The 16,629-nt window shown below is 49.6% G+C and overlaps 1 protein-coding gene across 4 annotated transcripts; it reads right to left on the bottom strand.

The window, feature by feature from the left end:
* Positions 1 to 782: 782 nt before the first annotated feature.
* Positions 783 to 11,571, bottom strand: Lgals12 (galectin 12). Of its 4 annotated transcripts, none has more exons than XM_028853786.2 (9): positions 10,953 to 11,571; positions 8,520 to 8,597; positions 8,162 to 8,395; positions 6,100 to 6,219; positions 5,509 to 5,547; positions 4,722 to 4,748; positions 4,127 to 4,215; positions 2,423 to 2,573; positions 783 to 1,828 (listed from the first exon to the last, which is right to left on the bottom strand). In XM_028853786.2, the coding sequence occupies exons 1-9, from the start codon at positions 11,019 to 11,021 to the stop codon at positions 1,682 to 1,684; spliced, it is 954 nt and encodes a 317-aa protein (XP_028709619.1). In that variant the 5' UTR covers positions 11,022 to 11,571; the 3' UTR covers positions 783 to 1,681. The 4 variants fall into 4 exon arrangements, with proteins under 4 accessions (XP_028709619.1, XP_037063485.1, XP_037063487.1 ...); XM_037207590.1 differs by having other exon boundaries at positions 8,162 to 8,434; positions 8,510 to 8,597; positions 10,953 to 11,565; XM_037207592.1 differs by lacking the exon at positions 8,520 to 8,597 and having other exon boundaries at positions 8,162 to 8,434; positions 10,953 to 11,568.
* Positions 11,572 to 16,629: the final 5,058 nt, after the last annotated feature.

The following is a 16,629-nucleotide window of genomic DNA, read 5'->3' as shown; positions in this document are numbered from 1 at the left end:
CTGGCCTTGAACTCAGAGATCTGCCTACCTTTGCCTCCCTGGCTAATTTTTCTTTTCTATATGGGTGTTTTGCCTGTGTCTGTGGAGGCCCGAAGAGGGCATCAGATCTTCTGGAACTGGAGTTACTGATAGGTGTGAGTTGCCACGTGGATGCTGAGAATTGTACCCGGGTCCACTGGAGGAGCAGCTAGTGCTCTTAATTGCTGAGCCATCTCTTCAGGCCTTAATAAGTTTATTTAAAAAAATACTGTGGTATATAATAAAGGGCTGAGGAAAGTTGAGGAAAAGTTGTATGGAGAATAAAGAAATTATCTACAGAGTTTTAGGGTCTACTTTAAAGCTGTAAGAAAGCCATCAAGTTATGTAAGCAGCCATAGGCTTTGCTCCTGGCTAAGTGGCCTGTTGCTCTCCCTTTGTTTTTTGCCATGAAAGCTGTACACTCTCTACCTCAACCTACCAACCTGCCATCTCTTCTTTGACCCAGATTCTTCCCAGAATCCAGGGCCTTGGTGTCTAAGGGTTATCTTCCAGCCATCTTTTTCTCCGACTTCTAGTTTCCCTGGATTATGATAAAGGCACATTTGCAGTAAAAGCTCCTCCCCCCTGGTATTTATTTATTTTTCATGATAGATGTATGATCAATCTTGGTACATGGATGAGGGAAGAAAATGGCTCTCTGCTTAGAGTATGAAGTTATAAATGGTGAATCCTTCGTCAGCATCCCCCACCCAGTGACTTGACACAGCTATGGGCATGCAGATGGGATTACAGAAACATTTCCAAGAGATAGAGTCTGAAGTCCACTCTGAGGTGAACCCAGATTTTATTTCCAGGAGTAGACCAAATCAAACCCTCCACAGTCTTCCTTTTTTTCCTGGTCTACTTGCTCTGCTAAATACAGTCATGTATCATTTTATGACAGGGAGACATTCTGAGAAATTCATTATTCGACCATCTTGCCACTGTGTGAACATCACGGAGTATATTATACAAACATAGATGGCATTGCCTCTGACCCACCTAGACTATATTATAATCTTAGGAAAGATTACTGTTGTTTACATGGTTGGGTGCCTAAAATGTGGTCCCATTATCAGTGTGTTTTTCTGGGATGTGGCTATTTTGCTTTGGCCAAAACTATGCAAGCAACTGTGGTGTTTGTCACTTTGGGCAAAGGCTTCAAGTATAGATGGAAATGTGAGTGTAGACGGTATGTGTTGATCATAGGCCTGGGGCTCATCTTCTCACACTCTATTTGCCTTCTCAGTGGCTGGGCCTGGATAGGGCTTCAGCCACATGGCCCCATGGAGTGGTGGAACGAGGGCCAAGACAGAGTTTGAATGCTGAAGAGGAGTGCAGAGACACCACACTGACCTGGGCCCTTGTTTTCAGAATTGATTAAAATGCAATAAGTGTGTGCGCGCGTGTGTGTCTTTGTGAGGTTATAACATTTGTCCCCCGAGTATAGTCTAGGAAGATAGAGCCACCAAGCTCCTGATAGAGGAGGCACAGAGCTGTAAGCCTTCCCTAGCCGTGGGGCCCTGATGCTCTTGCAGACTCAAGCTTGTGATGTGAACTAGGCCTGCACAGTGATGACAGGTCAGTGGTCCAGGCTGTACTGTGGGGCCCTGGCTGCAGCTGCCCTTCCTCTTCTCGGATTGGGGTGCCCTTGGAGCCCTCCTTAGTAGTGGACACAGTAGAGATGGACACTTCCACTGATCCTGAGCTCCCGCAGCTGCTCCAGGGCTTTCTGGTCCAGGCTGGTGGCCCCCAGCCCCTGCCCATTGAGTGCCAGCTTCAGCCCTCCCTCCTGGCACAGGAGCAGCACCTGGTAAGAATAGCTTGAGTGGGTGGTGGGCTTCCAGACAGACCCTCCCTGGTGTACCACTATAGAGATCCCCCTCCACTGAGGGGACACAATGCTCAGAGACAGTCAGGTTCAGGGGCTTAAGTTCACCATTTGCAATGTTGCTTTCCCCTGGGAAATGTTCTCAACCCTGGCTACACACTAGAGCCATAAAGGGAGCTTGAGATCAAGTCTCACGTAGCTCAGGTTGGCCTCCAGCTTCCTATGTAGCTGAGGCTGGTCTTGGACTCCTGATTCTTCTGCCTCCACTTTCCAAGGGCTGGGATTACAGGTGCGCACCACCACACCTGGCCTTTAGAATCTTAGGGGAGCTTTGAAAGACAACTGATGCTTGGCCCCATCTGCATTCACCACGCCCATGTTTCTGGGCCCAGCATCTCTGGCATCAGCATAGAGGACCGAAGGCCAATGTTTGGACGTTCTCTCTGTGGAGCTGGCTCTGGGTACCTAGCCCCAGGGTATCGGCTTGCTCCTCTATCCCAAGATCCAGCCCACACTCCAGATTACTATGGGAATAGGTTCAAGGAGAGATGTGATGACTTAGCTCAGACCTACCTCAAAGAAACGCTGGGGGTAAAAGAGGAAGGGGGCTGAGATCAGCTTCTTTCGTCCCCAGGAGGAGACCCAGGCCAGTGTTCTGTCTGTGAAGGAAGCTCTGAGTGTCACAGGAACATGGGTGGCCCCATCCCTCAGGCTCAGGGTGAAACTACAGGAAGGAGGCAGAGAAGTGGATCAGCCTCTGTTGCCTACAGGCTGTCGTGTCTCTGAAGAAGGCTGGAGGCAGGAGAGCCACTGGAGGATTAGATAGCTTCTAAGAATTGTTTCTGTGCCAGGCTCTGGGCAGAACACTTGGACACATAACAGCACAGAGGTATAGACAGCACATGAGTATCATACTTGAATCCCTGACTGGAAGACTATGGGGGCGGAGTAATTACCTCGTTGGAGCCTTAGTTTATTGCCCTGAAAATGGGGATAGCTGTGATCACAGCAGCAGCTAACATTTATTGTTATGTGTCAATTTGTGCCTTAATGCTTTTGCAAGACCTTAGTGGTAAGGACCAGGCTGCAGGGTTTATGCTCTGACTTTAGAGCTTCAGCCTTGGACAAGCCACTTCACCTGTAAGTTAGGGAGGATAAGAATGCTGTTCCCATCTTGGGCTGTTAGAATTAAATGAAAGAACATGTAAGTTGCTTGTGTAGAAAAATAAATAAGTATGAAAATGATATTATTTGCTTAGATAGTATTATTACATACACAGCATCTACATCTTTGTGTGTGTGTGTATGTGTGTGTGTGTGTGTGTGTGTGTGTGTGCGCGCGCGCGCGCGCGCGCGCTAGAGGAGGGTGTCAGGTGTCCTCCTCTATTTCTTTATGCTATTTCTTTGAAACAGGCTCCCTCCCTGAGCTTGGAGCTCCAGCTTCTCAGTGAGGCTAGAGGCCAGGAAGTCACAGCACTCCTGTCTGTCTCCAGAGGTGCTGAGGGCTATGCGTGTCCCTGGCTTGTTCCAGGGGTGCTGGCATCTGAACTCCAGTCCTCACATTTGTGTTGGGAGTGCTTCTAAATGCTGTACCATCTCTCTAGCTCCAGAGTTTTGATGGGCATCTAGGGGAATCTCTTACCAAGTCCAGGGCTCTGCTGGATGGGGTCAGGGTGACATTAGGGGACACGGAAACCTCTAGTCTAAATGGACCTAAGCTACAGGTCAGGGTTTGAGCACCCACTGGAGAAGAAGCCAGGAAGCATCCATTTTCGAACTGCCTTTAGGTTCTGGCTTCCAAGCACTACCGAACACTTTCTTTCTAGGGTAGCTTGTTTCCTAAACCAAGCATTGTGACAATGTAGGAAGCCATATCTCCTATTCGGGTCTCAACTGCAAAGGCTCTTTTCTGGGACTTGTGATGTGAAGCTAGTTCACTCCACAGGGAAGCAGCACCCATATCTGGGCCAACTCCAACTCGAGTCACAGTCTGGGCTAACTCACATCTTTGCTGTGCTGTAACACAGGGCAAAATGGTGGTGCTGGAAACTTAACCGTGAGGCCAGCCTGCCTGCCTCCCTCCATCCCTTTCTTTATCGTTTTTTTGTTTTGGAGACAGGGTTTCTCTGCGTAGCTTTGCGCCTTTCCTGGAACTCACTTTGTAGCCTAGGCTGGCCTCGAACTCACAAAGATCCACCTGGCTTTGCCTCCCGAGTGCTGGGATTAAAGGTGTGCGCTGCCACCGCCTGTCTCTTCTTCTTAAAATTAAATACTTACTCTTTTGGCTCTTGCAAGACCAATCCTCGAACTACAATGACTTGCCCGGGCCAGAGACCCCGAGGAAGGGTGCGTGAGCAGGGCACCTCCTGACAGACAGAAAATGACTCAGATGGTGATCAGAGCGGTGTCAGGGTCTCTCACCAGCAGGCTACCCTCAGGGACCCAGGAACGCCAGGGCAGGTGAGTCTACAGGCTTGCAGCTAGGAGACTCAGTCCTGCTTACACCTGCGGCAGACCTGCTGAGAGCCGGCTCAGGCCCCTCCAGGCTGTGCTCAGTGTCCTGGTGCCTTCTTCCACAGATGTGCTCTGAACTGTATGCAACAGGCATGCAGTGGTTTGTCATTGCCACCTATGAGCAACTGGAGGGCTGGGCCTGGAGGGACCTCCTAGCCTTGGCACTGGGCCAGTCACAGGGGAGTATTAAATACCCATGTGCAGAGTAAGTGAGGAGGGCGGATGAAACTGGAGTTCAGCCCGGAGCTGCCTCACCCTCCCACTGCTGAAGTTCTCCATAAAGAAAGGGAAAGCAGGAAGTCAGGGAGCTGAAATGGGACTCTACCTCCAGGAGAGACCTAGAGAGAGGCTCACTTACCAGCCTGGGGCTAGACAGCAGGAAGGGCTGAAGGAGAGAAAGAGGCAGGGGGAGGGCGTTGTTAGCATCTGCCTGGGCAAGGAGGTCTTCCTACTTTGCTTGTATTTGCTTTGGGGGACACATAGAGATTGTGCCTTTCCTAGCAGCAGGTGAGTGATTGGGCTCCCGGTGGAGGATCCTTCGACTCTTGATCCTTTGACTCCCCACTCCCCATCTTTGAGTAATGGTAAGAGTTGGAAGGCCAGTGGAGCTGCCATCCCACATGTCCGGCAAGCTCATGGGTCTCATCTCCCGTCTTTGTCCTGTGAAGCCAGCCAACCACAGCCATCTTGCAGGGTTGCTCTGAGGATCTAAAGCTCCGTAGAAAGTATCTTCTGATGGGGGTCATGGGCCCCTGCAGGTAGCCAAATACCTCCAACCTATTTTCCCAAGCTTGCCTTGGAGACAGGAGGGGAGAGACAAATCTAGGCTCTCTAGGGACTTAAGGGAGCCAGGCACATTCCTGGTATCCACATCAGTGAGGAAAGGGGTCAGCTGGGCCTTGTGCAACCATGTGCAGGGAGGAGAGAGGCCAGCTGGCGTCTAAGCATGGCTGTCCAGCCATGCTCCCCAAAGACTCAGATATCCATCCCTGGCTCACATGGGGACAGAACTTCTACAAATTGTTCTCTGACCTCCACACATGCATGCTTCCCTCATCATACACATATGGACATATCATGTATTCACACACACACACACACACACACAAAATAAATGTAATAAAAAATAGAAGGAAGAAACTCACATAGCCAACTGGATACTCTCTGCTACCCTCCACAAATGGCTGTAAGGAAACAAAAAAGAACTGCGAGCCTTTGGGACCACTGTACGCCCCTGACTGCTTCTCACACCTTTAAAAGCTGTGTGTTGAACGTTCCTGTTCCTGGCCCCACCTCAGACTTACTGCATCAATCCAGGGCTGGTTTTGGCAGTATTGGGATTGAAGCTAGGGCCTTGTGTTTGCCAGGGCAGTGCTACCACTGGACCACGTATTTGGCTGTATTTTGAATAAGTTAATCAGGTAGATAGGATCCATTATCAAACTGCAGCTTGCATGGACCCTGATGTACCAAATCCTTTGCTCCCTCAGTGCCAAGCAGACTCCACCAACAGGAAAGAGTCTTATCTATGGCTCCTGGGCTTCCTCACTGTGGCCACCTTTTCTTTGTCTGCACCCCATTCATTTCTGACACCTTTGTGCACTTCCCCTGTCTCGGTTATCTGGGGCATAGAAGACCTTCCTCTGTCTCTCTCTCAGTCTGGGGTGAGTGAGCAAGCCCCAGACCTGTCCAGATCAGGAGAAGTCAGAGGCCACCTTGGCTCCAAGAGAACTTACATTGGTATTCAGGAATCCAACAGCCTTCACCAAAATGTCACCAAATATGCCCAGGGTGTCCACACGTGACAGTGGGAGCCGGTAGCGGTAGTGAAGAAAATGTTGTCCATTTACACTCACCTGGAGAAGCAGACAGAGCCCAGCTGAAGAGCAGCCCACTGTTCACTGTGTGCATAATCCATTCCAGGCACTAGCAAGCATGCCTCCCTAGTTTTATTATTTGTTTTTTCCCCCTGAACTCTGCAAGGCAGGTGCATTGTACAGATAAACTTATGTAATCTACTCAAGGTTGGAGCTGGTAGGTGGCAGACCTGATACTGGGACCAGAGCACTGTCCAGGCCCTCTTTATCGATGACAGAGCTCTTCCCTTCTTAGCCAAGGTAAGTCATCATCATTGTCATTGCCACTACCAGCTGGAGACCTGCTTTGGCAGAATTCAGGTCCCAAAGAGGATATGTGGAGTTCTGAGGGTTGGGGTGGGGGTTGGGGGTGGGGAGACAGACAAGATCTGAGGGTGAATCAGGTTGGCTGCCATTGAGTTTATTGAAAAAAGGCAATAGTTTATTTAGCCACAGGCGAGATTGAAAGCAGACTCAATGATTCAGGGGCAAAAGTGGCCATTAACTTCATTACAGCATTTTCCCTGAGACAAAAGTGATAAGTTTAGCAAGTATCTAAATGCCTATTGTTCTCAAAGGTTCAGTAACTCCACCAGTAGCCCTCTTATACCAAGGAAGGGCCACAAGTTCCTCTTGCCAGGGATAAGAAGAATGGCGCTTTTAGCAAGTAGGAACTTTCCTCAAGCCCCCTGAAGGAATGGAGGTCCTGAACTAAATGCCTGACCTTGGGAAAAGGACTTCTTCTGGGGACCAGACACTCACTACATTTTAAGAGCAATTTTCATTCCTTGAGGGCATGGTGCAGCGTTTGCACAGAGCTGTCCCCTAACTGTGCCCTCTGTGTCTTAGTCTTACTATACGGGCCTGTTCCCCTCACACGCTCCTAGGAGGGAAGATCCCCATGTCTCACTCTTTTCCCATTACACTGTACCACTCTGGTTTCTCTGTACTTATTAACTAAACTCTGGACCTTAATGGCCTCAGGCTCTGGATCTGAATTGTAGGCATTTCATCCTTGGGGTCCAGTGTGTCCTTAGTAAATCTCTAACTTCCCTGTTCTTGGTGTAATCAGGAGGGCACAATGGGATTCCTGTGTGCAGAATCACCAGGCTACATGGTCCCACTGTAGGGGGGATTTTTTTTCTAGGAATTATTTTGCTTAAAGAGGCTGTCATTTTATACATTTTTCATTCTTTAAAGCCCCCACAAATTTTCCCAAAGGAAAAGACATAGGAAACTCCCAGAACACACAGTGAGAATCATTAAGAGCGAAAGTTAAAAGGTGCTAGAGAACTGTCTGCAATGTTGAAATGTTGGAACTTTGTTAAGCAGCAATGGTCGCCATGTGGTCCACAGCAACCATCACCATCATCACCACCACCACCACCACCACCACCACCACCACCACCACCCACCACCGTTCTCCTCCTCTTCCTTCCCCTCCTCCTATCTACATCAAAGAACCCAAGGCTCAGGAAGTTGGGGATAATTTGTCTGCATCAGGACTTCCCTTCCTCCAGCTGCCTTGTCTTGTAGAGCCTTCTGAAGGTCTCGTTATCCTTCTACCTGAGTTCAGCACTACAAGATTCCGAAACTCATGGAGGTCAAAGCCTGGGCATTAAGTTCTCTCTCCCTGTCTCCTGCCGCCTCAGCTGTAAGGGGTTGTGACGGTGTCCTCCTCAGACCTTATGGGGAGGATACATGGGCACATCCTCATAAAGGGTTTAGCCCAGTGCCTGGCACCAAGCAGGAGTCCTAAGTGCTTGCTCTGACCGTGCAATGGAGCCCTCTCCCACCAGATCCGGGGGCCAGTGCTTTCTTACTGTTGTGTGGGCCCAGAGCAGCCATCACCCCCTTTACAGTGCCGTTTATCGCCGTGCCGCGATGGGATAGCGTAGGGCTGCCCGTTCTAGACAGCTTGATGCCTACCCTTTCTACTCACCTTCACCTCTTCGTTCTCAAAGAGAAAGAGGATGAGGAAGCTCGCGCCTCTCTGCAGGGCGACACCGGGCCACCGGACCTCTTTTTGCCAGAGTCCACCTTGGAGGGTGTTGCAGATGACGTGGGGTTTGACGGTGTAGAAGCGAGGGTTGAAGTGGAAGGCAATGTCTGGCCGAGGATGCAGGCAGCACCCGCACTGGAAGTCCACCTGAAACCTGGTGGGGGTGTGGTGTGGCTTTTGAGATGTCCTTCCGGTCAGAGACCCACAGAGAATCTGAAGGTAGAGAGGAACCCCAGGCTTGATGCCCCTAAACCTGGGCTGTACCCAATCCTAGACAGTCCCCCTTACCTTCGTGCACGTAGGGGACCACACCCTGCAGCATGACCATCTTGCCTGCATACAGGCCACCAAAAATCGTTGTGACATAGGGAACCACCTGAACAGGGGAGAGAAGCCAGGTGTGCGGACTGGAGTTGGAACCGGGGACTCCTGTGTTACAGGGCTGAGTAGGGTGGGGAGGAAAGACCAGGAAAACGTGGCTTCCCCACTGGGAAGCCAATCTTGACTATTAGCTTGACAAAAGTTACAAATACCACAGAAACACACTTTTGGGAACATCTCTGAGTGATTTTCTAGGTAAGGTTACTTGAAGTGGGAAGATCCACCCTAAATGGGTGCAGTACCTTTCCATAGGCTGCCCCCAGACTGAATGAAGCGGCGAAGGCCAGTGTGGAGTGCAAGCATTCACGGCCTTTGTTTCTTGACACTGGAGTCGAGAGTGGCCACCTCCTACCACCTTCCCTGCCCTGGTGGATCCGTGGCGGATGATGTGTCTCCCATGGCCGGAGCCGAAACAAACCTTTCCTGCCTTACATTGCTTTTGCTGTATTTTTTTTCCCCACAGCAACAAGAAAAAGTAACTCATAAAACCTCAAGAGAAAAATGTCCTTGAAGAGAAGAACCCGCTTTTTCTCTAATATTCCCAGATTAATCACTGCTCTCATCGCTGTAACAAAATCCCTGACAAAAGCAAGGGAGGCTGGGTTTATTCTGCCTCAGGGCTCCAGGGTACAGTCCAGCATGGCAGGAAGTCACAGCGGCAGGCGCTTGAAGCAGCTGGTCACATTGTATCCAGTCAGGATTCAGGCTGCAGTGAAAGCTGGTGCTCAACGCATGCTTTTTATGTGGACCAGGGTTCAGCCCCCAGGATGGCGCCACCCCACACTGAGGGTGACACTCATTATCTTAAGGGAGTCCAGATAACACCTCACAGGCTTGTCCAGAGATCTGTTCCCATGGCAATTCTACATCCCATCAAGGGCTACTCCAAGGAACCATCACAGTTCTTTTCAAAGCTCTCCTTTCTTGGGCAGAGATGTCAAAACCACAATGCCTGGGGGAAGTCTAACCTAGCTTCACTATCCTGTCAGAGCACTGACAGGCCGCTGTGTCCCCTCTGAGGCTTGTCACCCATTGAATGCCACCTGGGAAAGAAGCGTCTGAGGACTAGTGAATGTTCAGAGTTTAGGAGCTGAGAGGAGAAAAGAATGGAGAAGTTGGGAGCGAGCTGACCCTGATGTGGACTCTCTTCAGAGATCCCCAAGAGTGACCAGCCCCCGTCCCCCTCTGGGGCCCGTCTTTCCTCACAGAGCAGTTGCCTGGTCTTCCTGAAGTATTTACACACTTTTCAACTCTTTTTCTGGGTCTGCTCCCTCTCACCCTTTCCTCGTTCTCCATCCTGACACCTTTTGGCCTCCCCTCTCCTGAGTTCTCAGAGCACTTAGCTCACAATGCTAGCTTGGCCCTTGGCCCCTAGTCGAGAGGAGCTGGCTGGCTGGTTTCCCATTAAGATCACAGCCCCCAGGGCTGGAGAGATGGCTCAGAGGTGAAGAGCACCGACTGCTCTTCCAGAGGTCATGAGTTCAATTCCCAGCAAGCACATGGTGGCTCACAACCATCTGTAATGAGATCTGGTACCCTCTTCTGGCCTGCAGGGATATGTGCACTCTATACATAATAAATACATAAATAATAAAAAAAACCCAACTCAAAAAAAAAAAAAAGATCACAGCCCCATATACCTGGAGCCTCGTTGTCTTTCCCTTCAACAAGCTCCGCACCCACCTGAGCACAGTGGGAGCTTCTGCAGAAGGCATGCCAACAGGTGAACCTGGGGCAGCGTCACAGGGTCAGCCTCCGTGTATGACTTGTCAACACCCAGTGGAAACCAGAGAGCCCAGACCACCCCAAGGAGCCCTCCAGATGACTGAAGCAGGAGGTGATGGGAACCTAGGGGGTTTCAGGTGTTTCAGCCCATTACTCAGGCCCCTGGGGAGATGCCAGAGGCCAGGCTCTCCAGCTTTGCAGGGTCCAGCAGCGCAGTGGCTTCCAGTTCCCAGGCTCTTGGCAGAATGTGTTAATTAACTGAGTGTCGGAGGCCTCTAGGGAGGAGAAGACCAAGCAGGGGAAAGTAATAATCAGTGCTCATTAGTGGTAGTGTCTGCTGGGAGTTTGGCCTCCTGGAGAGCATTGCTGGCCTTCAGAGTCTCCTGGGCACCGAACAGGAGGAGAGAGAGGAATTCCCACTATCCCTGATTGGGATATCCCAGGCCCTTCCTTCCAGCTTGGAGAAGCGGCTGCCCTTAGTCCTTAGTGTCCCTCTGACAACCCCACCTCCATTTTTCTATCCACCCAGCCCCGAAGAGGCAAACTGAAAAGGCAAAGACCCCGGGAGCCCAATCACTCACACGCAAGTTGGAATTTAGCCTATTAGTTACTGTGGTAAGCTTACCGGGTGGAAGGCCGGCGGCTGCAGGATGAAGCTGTCAGGAATCGGGTCCAGGTGTTCATCAGCTGACATGGGAGCAGGCAGGGCAACTCCACCCCAGCTGCCGATCTTGATTCCAGAAGCTGCGTCCCCCACTGAATTAACTCACCTTTCCCCAGGCAGGGTCTTCAGCCTCTGCAACAGCTGCGCAAGCTCTTAGTCTCACCTGTTCCCTGTGGAATCCTAATGCTTCTTGGAACAGACCTGGAAAGGGCAGTGGCCCACCTCTAGGGCTCACATCAGCCCCCCCCCTCCCCGTCCGTCCCCTGCCCTGGTGGTACACAGCAGCAGCTTTGGCTGGACCCGGTCTGCTAGCCGCAACTCCGTGTCCAGGGGCGGGTAGCGAGCGCCGACTCACGGACCAGCTAACTAACCCATCTGTGTCGGAAGCACTTGGCCATTTCAAAGGGAAGCCTGGGGCTGGCTCATTTCAGCCAGGGCTCACCAGGACCTACAGCGCCTCAGAGGAAGGAACGGAGGTGGTACAGGTGTGCAGGTTCCTTGAGAGGTCCCGCCCCCAGCTTCCTGGCTCCGCCTGCTCTCATTCCTTTCTCCGTTCCCGACTCCTTTTCTTTCAAGTTGTACGGTCCCTTGAGACCATTTCATCATTAGCTGCAAATGCCAGGGACCAGCTGGGGTCACAAGAAAGTGGAATGAGTAAAGGGCAGGGAGAGGAGGGTTCTCTTGGGCTCAGATAGAGCAGCCTGGGCTAGTGGGAACACAGCCTCTGCTCTGTGTCCATCCACAAGAACCCCTCCCCCACTTGGTTCACCTGTGGGTCAAGAGGGTGACCATGGCAGGGCCTTCCTTGTGTTTGAGCCTGGGCTTAGATAGCTGTGTTTTAGGAGAGGCCTCCAGGCCTGGTACAGATTCCAGTAAAGCTTCCCCTTTAAAAATAGCATAACGTCTCAACTTTAGCCCAACTTGGGAGGTTTCCTGATCTAACCATGGGGTCAGACTTGGCAGCAGGGAGTTCCTGGCAGGACCAGGGTAGACAGAATGTCAAGTGCACGGGGTGCAGAAGAGTGAGTAGTTCCTGGCACCGGGGAGAGCGAGTCGGGGGCCTGGGCTGAGGGATCTGGCGGGGCTACTTCACCAGATCTCCTCACCTAGAAGGCTGCCGGGAAGGTGAACTGTGGGGCCTCCACCCCGGACCTACTGAAGAGGGCTTTTGGGGGTGAAGTTCAAGAATTGGCCCTTCAGGCAATTCTTGCTGGGCACGAATGTCTGAGAAACTCTGACTTAGGCCATAACTGAAAGCTCGCTGGGTGCCCAGCCAAGATGTTTGTTCAGCTCCTGCTGGGTAGGTGGAGCAGGGAGCCGAAGGTGTTTCTGTGGGAAATCAATCCCGCTGTGCTCAGGATAAATAAATGCTATCCACAGCGGGGAGAAGCTGCAGGTGGAGAGACCAGTTGGGCCAGGATTCCAGGCCCTGCACTGTAGTCAGATCTGGGTCCCCAAGGCCAGTGGTGCCCTTCCCCCACTCCCCACTCAGTCCTGCTGGGATGGAAGGAAGGAGGGTGTATTCATTTATTTGGGTTGCCACAACAAAATCCAACAGGCTGGGGTGGGGTTGTAAACGACAGAAATCTGTTTTTTCTTTGTTCCGGAGGCTGGACGTTGAAGATCAGGTGTTGACAGGTTTGGTTTCTCCTGGGGCCTCTGTTCTGGGTCGGCAGATGGCTTCTTCCTGGCCTCATACAGTTGGTCGCCGCTGCTATCTGTAGCTGGGTTCTCATCTCCCTTTTATGTGAGGATGCAGCCTTACTGGACCAGGCACACCAACAAGACCTCATTTTTATCTTAATTATTTCTGTAAAGGCTGTGTCTGTAAACACGGTCGTGTTTCTGAGGCTTCTAGGGGTCAGGATTCAGCATGCAGTTTTTAGAGGGTCACAACTGGGCCTGACACAGAGCAGTGGGCTGTGCTCTCCTCCTTGAACTCCAAGGCCCAGTGGTGAGGGGTGTGGCCAATGAGGGCCTTCTGGGGAAGGGCACGATGAAGAAGGGAGGCATGATGTCTCTCTCTCCCGGTTACCTCAGTTTTGAACATCCAGGAGGGCCCTGGGTGAGCTCAAAACACCCCAAGAATCCATTCTCCAGAACAAGAAAGGGGTGCTTCTTCACACCACCTGGGAACTGGATGAGATAATTAGAGAGTGTGAACATTAGGAGAAAAACTAGTCAGGAAGAAGGGACGGAACTTGGCATCTAGCCCCACTCCCATTTAACCTAGCTGGAATTATTTCTGTGTCTGTGGGAACTGGGTTAATTTTCCCAACATGGATAATAACTTTTCTCATTCTCACATATGGGCATTCTTTCCTTTTTCAGAGGAACAGCAGAGTAACAATCCTTGGGAGGCAAGAAGGCAGTTCGGTTCAACACATTGACTAAGTAGCTAGTGTTGGTCCAAACTTTGTAAGTCTGATTCCAAGTAGTTTAGGCATGTTTAAGCACAGCACAATTTGGTAAAACTTTCCCAGTGATAATTAACTCAATCTTGTGTGCACAATAAAGCCCAAAGTAAGCTAAATAAAGGTTGTATTTTACAAAGTTTCAATGTAGTCATGTCCATGTGACACCTTGATGGGTTCTATAGATTGAGAAAAACAAGCTCATAATAAGGGGCTGGGGGAGGATCTGGCGTGGTCTCAGCCACACAGATAGTGCAAAATTCACCAGACTATTAACCACGGTGGATAACAGGTTATAAATCTCTTCCTTTGAAGGAACAACCCTGTGTGTTTAACATCAGTAGTTCCCTAGTACTTACCTGTGAGCACAAGGACCTCTTGCCTCCTACACATGAGTAAGTCATAGAAACAAGCTTGGGGGAAGGAAGTCGACAAAGAGAACACACAGTGTGACAAGAGCGTCTGTCTCAATGCATTTGCTAAGAGGACCAGATGTTTTTTTTTTCTGTTGCTGTGATTAAAAACCATGACCAGGGCAACTTATAGAAGGAAGGGTTTATTCGAGCTAATGTTCCAGAGGTATAAAAGCTCATGAGGTTGAGAAAATGTCTTAGGGTTTCTATTGCTGTGAAGAGACACACAATCACAGCAACTCTTGTGAGGAAAACATTTAACTGTGGTGGCTTGCTTACCACTTTAGAGGTTCAGTCCATTATCATGTCGGGGAGCATGGCAGCATGCAGGCAGACATGGTGCTGGTTACACCTTGATCAGAAGGCAACAGGGAGTAAGTAGACTGAGTGTCACACTGAGCGAAGCTTGAGCAGAGGAGACCTCCAAGTCTGACTTCATAGGACACACTTCCTCCAACAAGGCCACACCTATTCCAACAAAGGCACACCTCCTAACAGTGCCACTCCCTATGAGCTTATGGGGGCCAATTCCATTCAAACTACCACAGGAAACATGGCAGCTGCTGCAGGCACAGTGGCAGGACCTGGAAGCTGAGAGCTCACACCTCAACCATGAGCACGAAGCAGAGAGCAGAGTGGAAGTGGCCGCGAGGCTTTTTCCTCCCAAAGTCTATAAAACCTCCAGCAAGGCCACACCCCCTAAGCCTCCCTATAGTAGTCAGGGTTCTCTAAGGGAACAGAACTGCTAGAATGAATGGATATATATCTTGCGTAGTCCAACAATGGCTGTCTCAGGAGGGAAAGGTCAGGAATCCAGTAGTCAGTCAGTCCTCCTCCAGACTAGATGTCTCTGCAGTCCTCTGGAGTCTGGGAGGAGGTCCCAGAGAGCTGCTGGTTGTTAGTTATTGTTGGAATCCCAAAGAAGCAGGCTCCAATACTACTGAAGGAATGCCTTGACAGCAGGTTAGATGAACTTGCTAGTGAGAGTGAGGTGAGGGCAAGTAGGCAAAAACAGACACTTCTTCTATGTTCTTTCATATGAGCTGCTATCAGAATGTCTGACTCAGAGTTAGTTAGGGTAGGTCTTCCACTTCAAATAATCCCCCCCCCCAATCCTCACAGACAGGCTCAGCTGCTTGGGTTTTAGCTGATTCTGGATGTAGTCAAATTGACAATCAAGATTAGCCATCACACTCCCCAAGCAACACCATGAACTGGGGATTAAGTGTTCAAATTGCTGACCCGTTGGGGGCATTCCTTCAAGCCATTTTACAGCATGCTATAATAAAGACCCTTGTAGATATCAGGAATGTCTCAAAATTCTCCAGGTGGGATGTTGAGGACCTGCTCTAGCAGATTCAGTGTCTGGTGAGACCGTTTTCAGGGTCAAGGATGGCACTGGGGTTGCTCCTAGCTCTTTAGGGGCCTCTGTTATAAAGACACAAGTCCATTCATGAGGAGTTTGCTGCCAGGGTCTAAGTTCTTCTTAAAGTCTTTCACCTAGCCCATTTACTTAGGGGTTAGGATTTCAGTATATGAATTTTGAGAGGACACATATCCAGGCCAAACATCATTCTGAAAATAAAGTTTCAAGCCTGAAAACAAAATGAGGTCTTAGGGATGCAAAAGGATTTGAAAAGAAAAACAAACAAACAAACAAACAAAAAAACAAACTAGTTAAATGGTAAGGGGAAATCAATGGATGAGTGGATAAAGAAAACATGGTTTTATTCAACCACAAAGAATGACTTTTCATTGTTTGCAGGAAAATGGAAGAATCTGGTGATCATGCTAAGCAAAATAAGTCAGACTCTAAAAGGCAAGTATCATGCATGTGCTTATATGTGGATTTCAGGAATAATAATAATAAGGACATGATGAGAAAGGTAGCTATGAAGGATGTGGAAGTCGAGGTGAGATTGAGGGAAGGATAGTTGAATAGTGAATTTGACCAAAGCACATCAAACTCAGGCGTGAAAATAACACATGATTTTCTAGAGGGAAAGGCCCAGTGAGGAGAGTGACTGTATGTAGTCTTAGCTGAGGCTGCAAAAAAGGATCCTTTGAGCCCAGGAGTTCAAGACCTGCCTGCTCAACAGAGCAAGGTCTCATGGTAAAAAACTAAGCAAAAAACAAAAAGCAAGGACACCTTACACACAAAACTCAGGATGGAGGGGATGAGAAGTGGAAAGCAGTGGGTATAGGTGGAGCTTGTGTATTGGGTTGTCATAGTTCTGAGGTTCCACCTTTGTGTATTACAATATATACTTATTTAGCTTTATTTTATTTATTTTTTTCAAGACAGGGTTTCTCTGTGTGTAACTCTGGCTATCCTGGAACTCACTCTGTAGACCAGGCTGGCCTTGAACTCACAGAGATCTGCCTGCCTCTTGTGTTGTAGAATATTATTTTAAGGTGTGTTACTTTTGTTTATGTTGCATTTGTTTAACTCTGTGAAGCTGTGTTACTGTGTCTGTCTAAAACATCTGATGGTCTAATGAAGAGCGAACAGCCAATAGTGAGGCAGGAGAAAGGATAGGTGGGGTTGCCAGGCAGAAAGGATAAATAGAAGAAATCTCGGAGAGAAAAAAGGAGGACACCAGGGGCCAGCTCCCCCCCCCCCAAAAGCCAGACACCAGTAAGAAACAAAAAAAAGGGTATACAGGAATAGAGAAAGATAAAAGCCCCGAGCCCAAAGATAGATGGAATAATTTAGGACAAGGAAAGCTGGCTAGCAACAAGCCAACTAAGGTCGTGCATTTATAATTAAGAATAAGCCTCTGTGTGTGATTTATTTGGGAGCAGGATGGC

Source organism: Peromyscus leucopus, chromosome 1, assembly GCF_004664715.2.
Source record: "Peromyscus leucopus breed LL Stock chromosome 1, UCI_PerLeu_2.1, whole genome shotgun sequence".
NCBI lineage: Eukaryota > Metazoa > Chordata > Mammalia > Rodentia > Cricetidae > Peromyscus > Peromyscus leucopus.
The sequence above is the reverse complement of the archived record's forward strand: the minus strand, read 5'-3'. Positions and strand labels throughout refer to the sequence as shown.

Excerpts from the sequence above, each read along its gene's own strand:
- Lgals12 (XM_037207590.1), bottom strand. The coding sequence starts at position 11,011 with ATGAACACCTGGACCCGATTCCTGACAGCTTCATCCTGCAGCCGCCGG. Across the intron at positions 8,598-10,952 it reads AGCCGCCGGCCTTCCACCCG|GTGGTTCCCTATGTCACAAC; the intron begins GTAAGCTTACCA and ends TCCCCTGTTCAG. Across the intron at positions 1,829-2,422 it reads ACCCCCAGCGTTTCTTTGAG|GTGCTGCTCCTGTGCCAGGA; the intron begins GTAGGTCTGAGC and ends TATTCTTACCAG.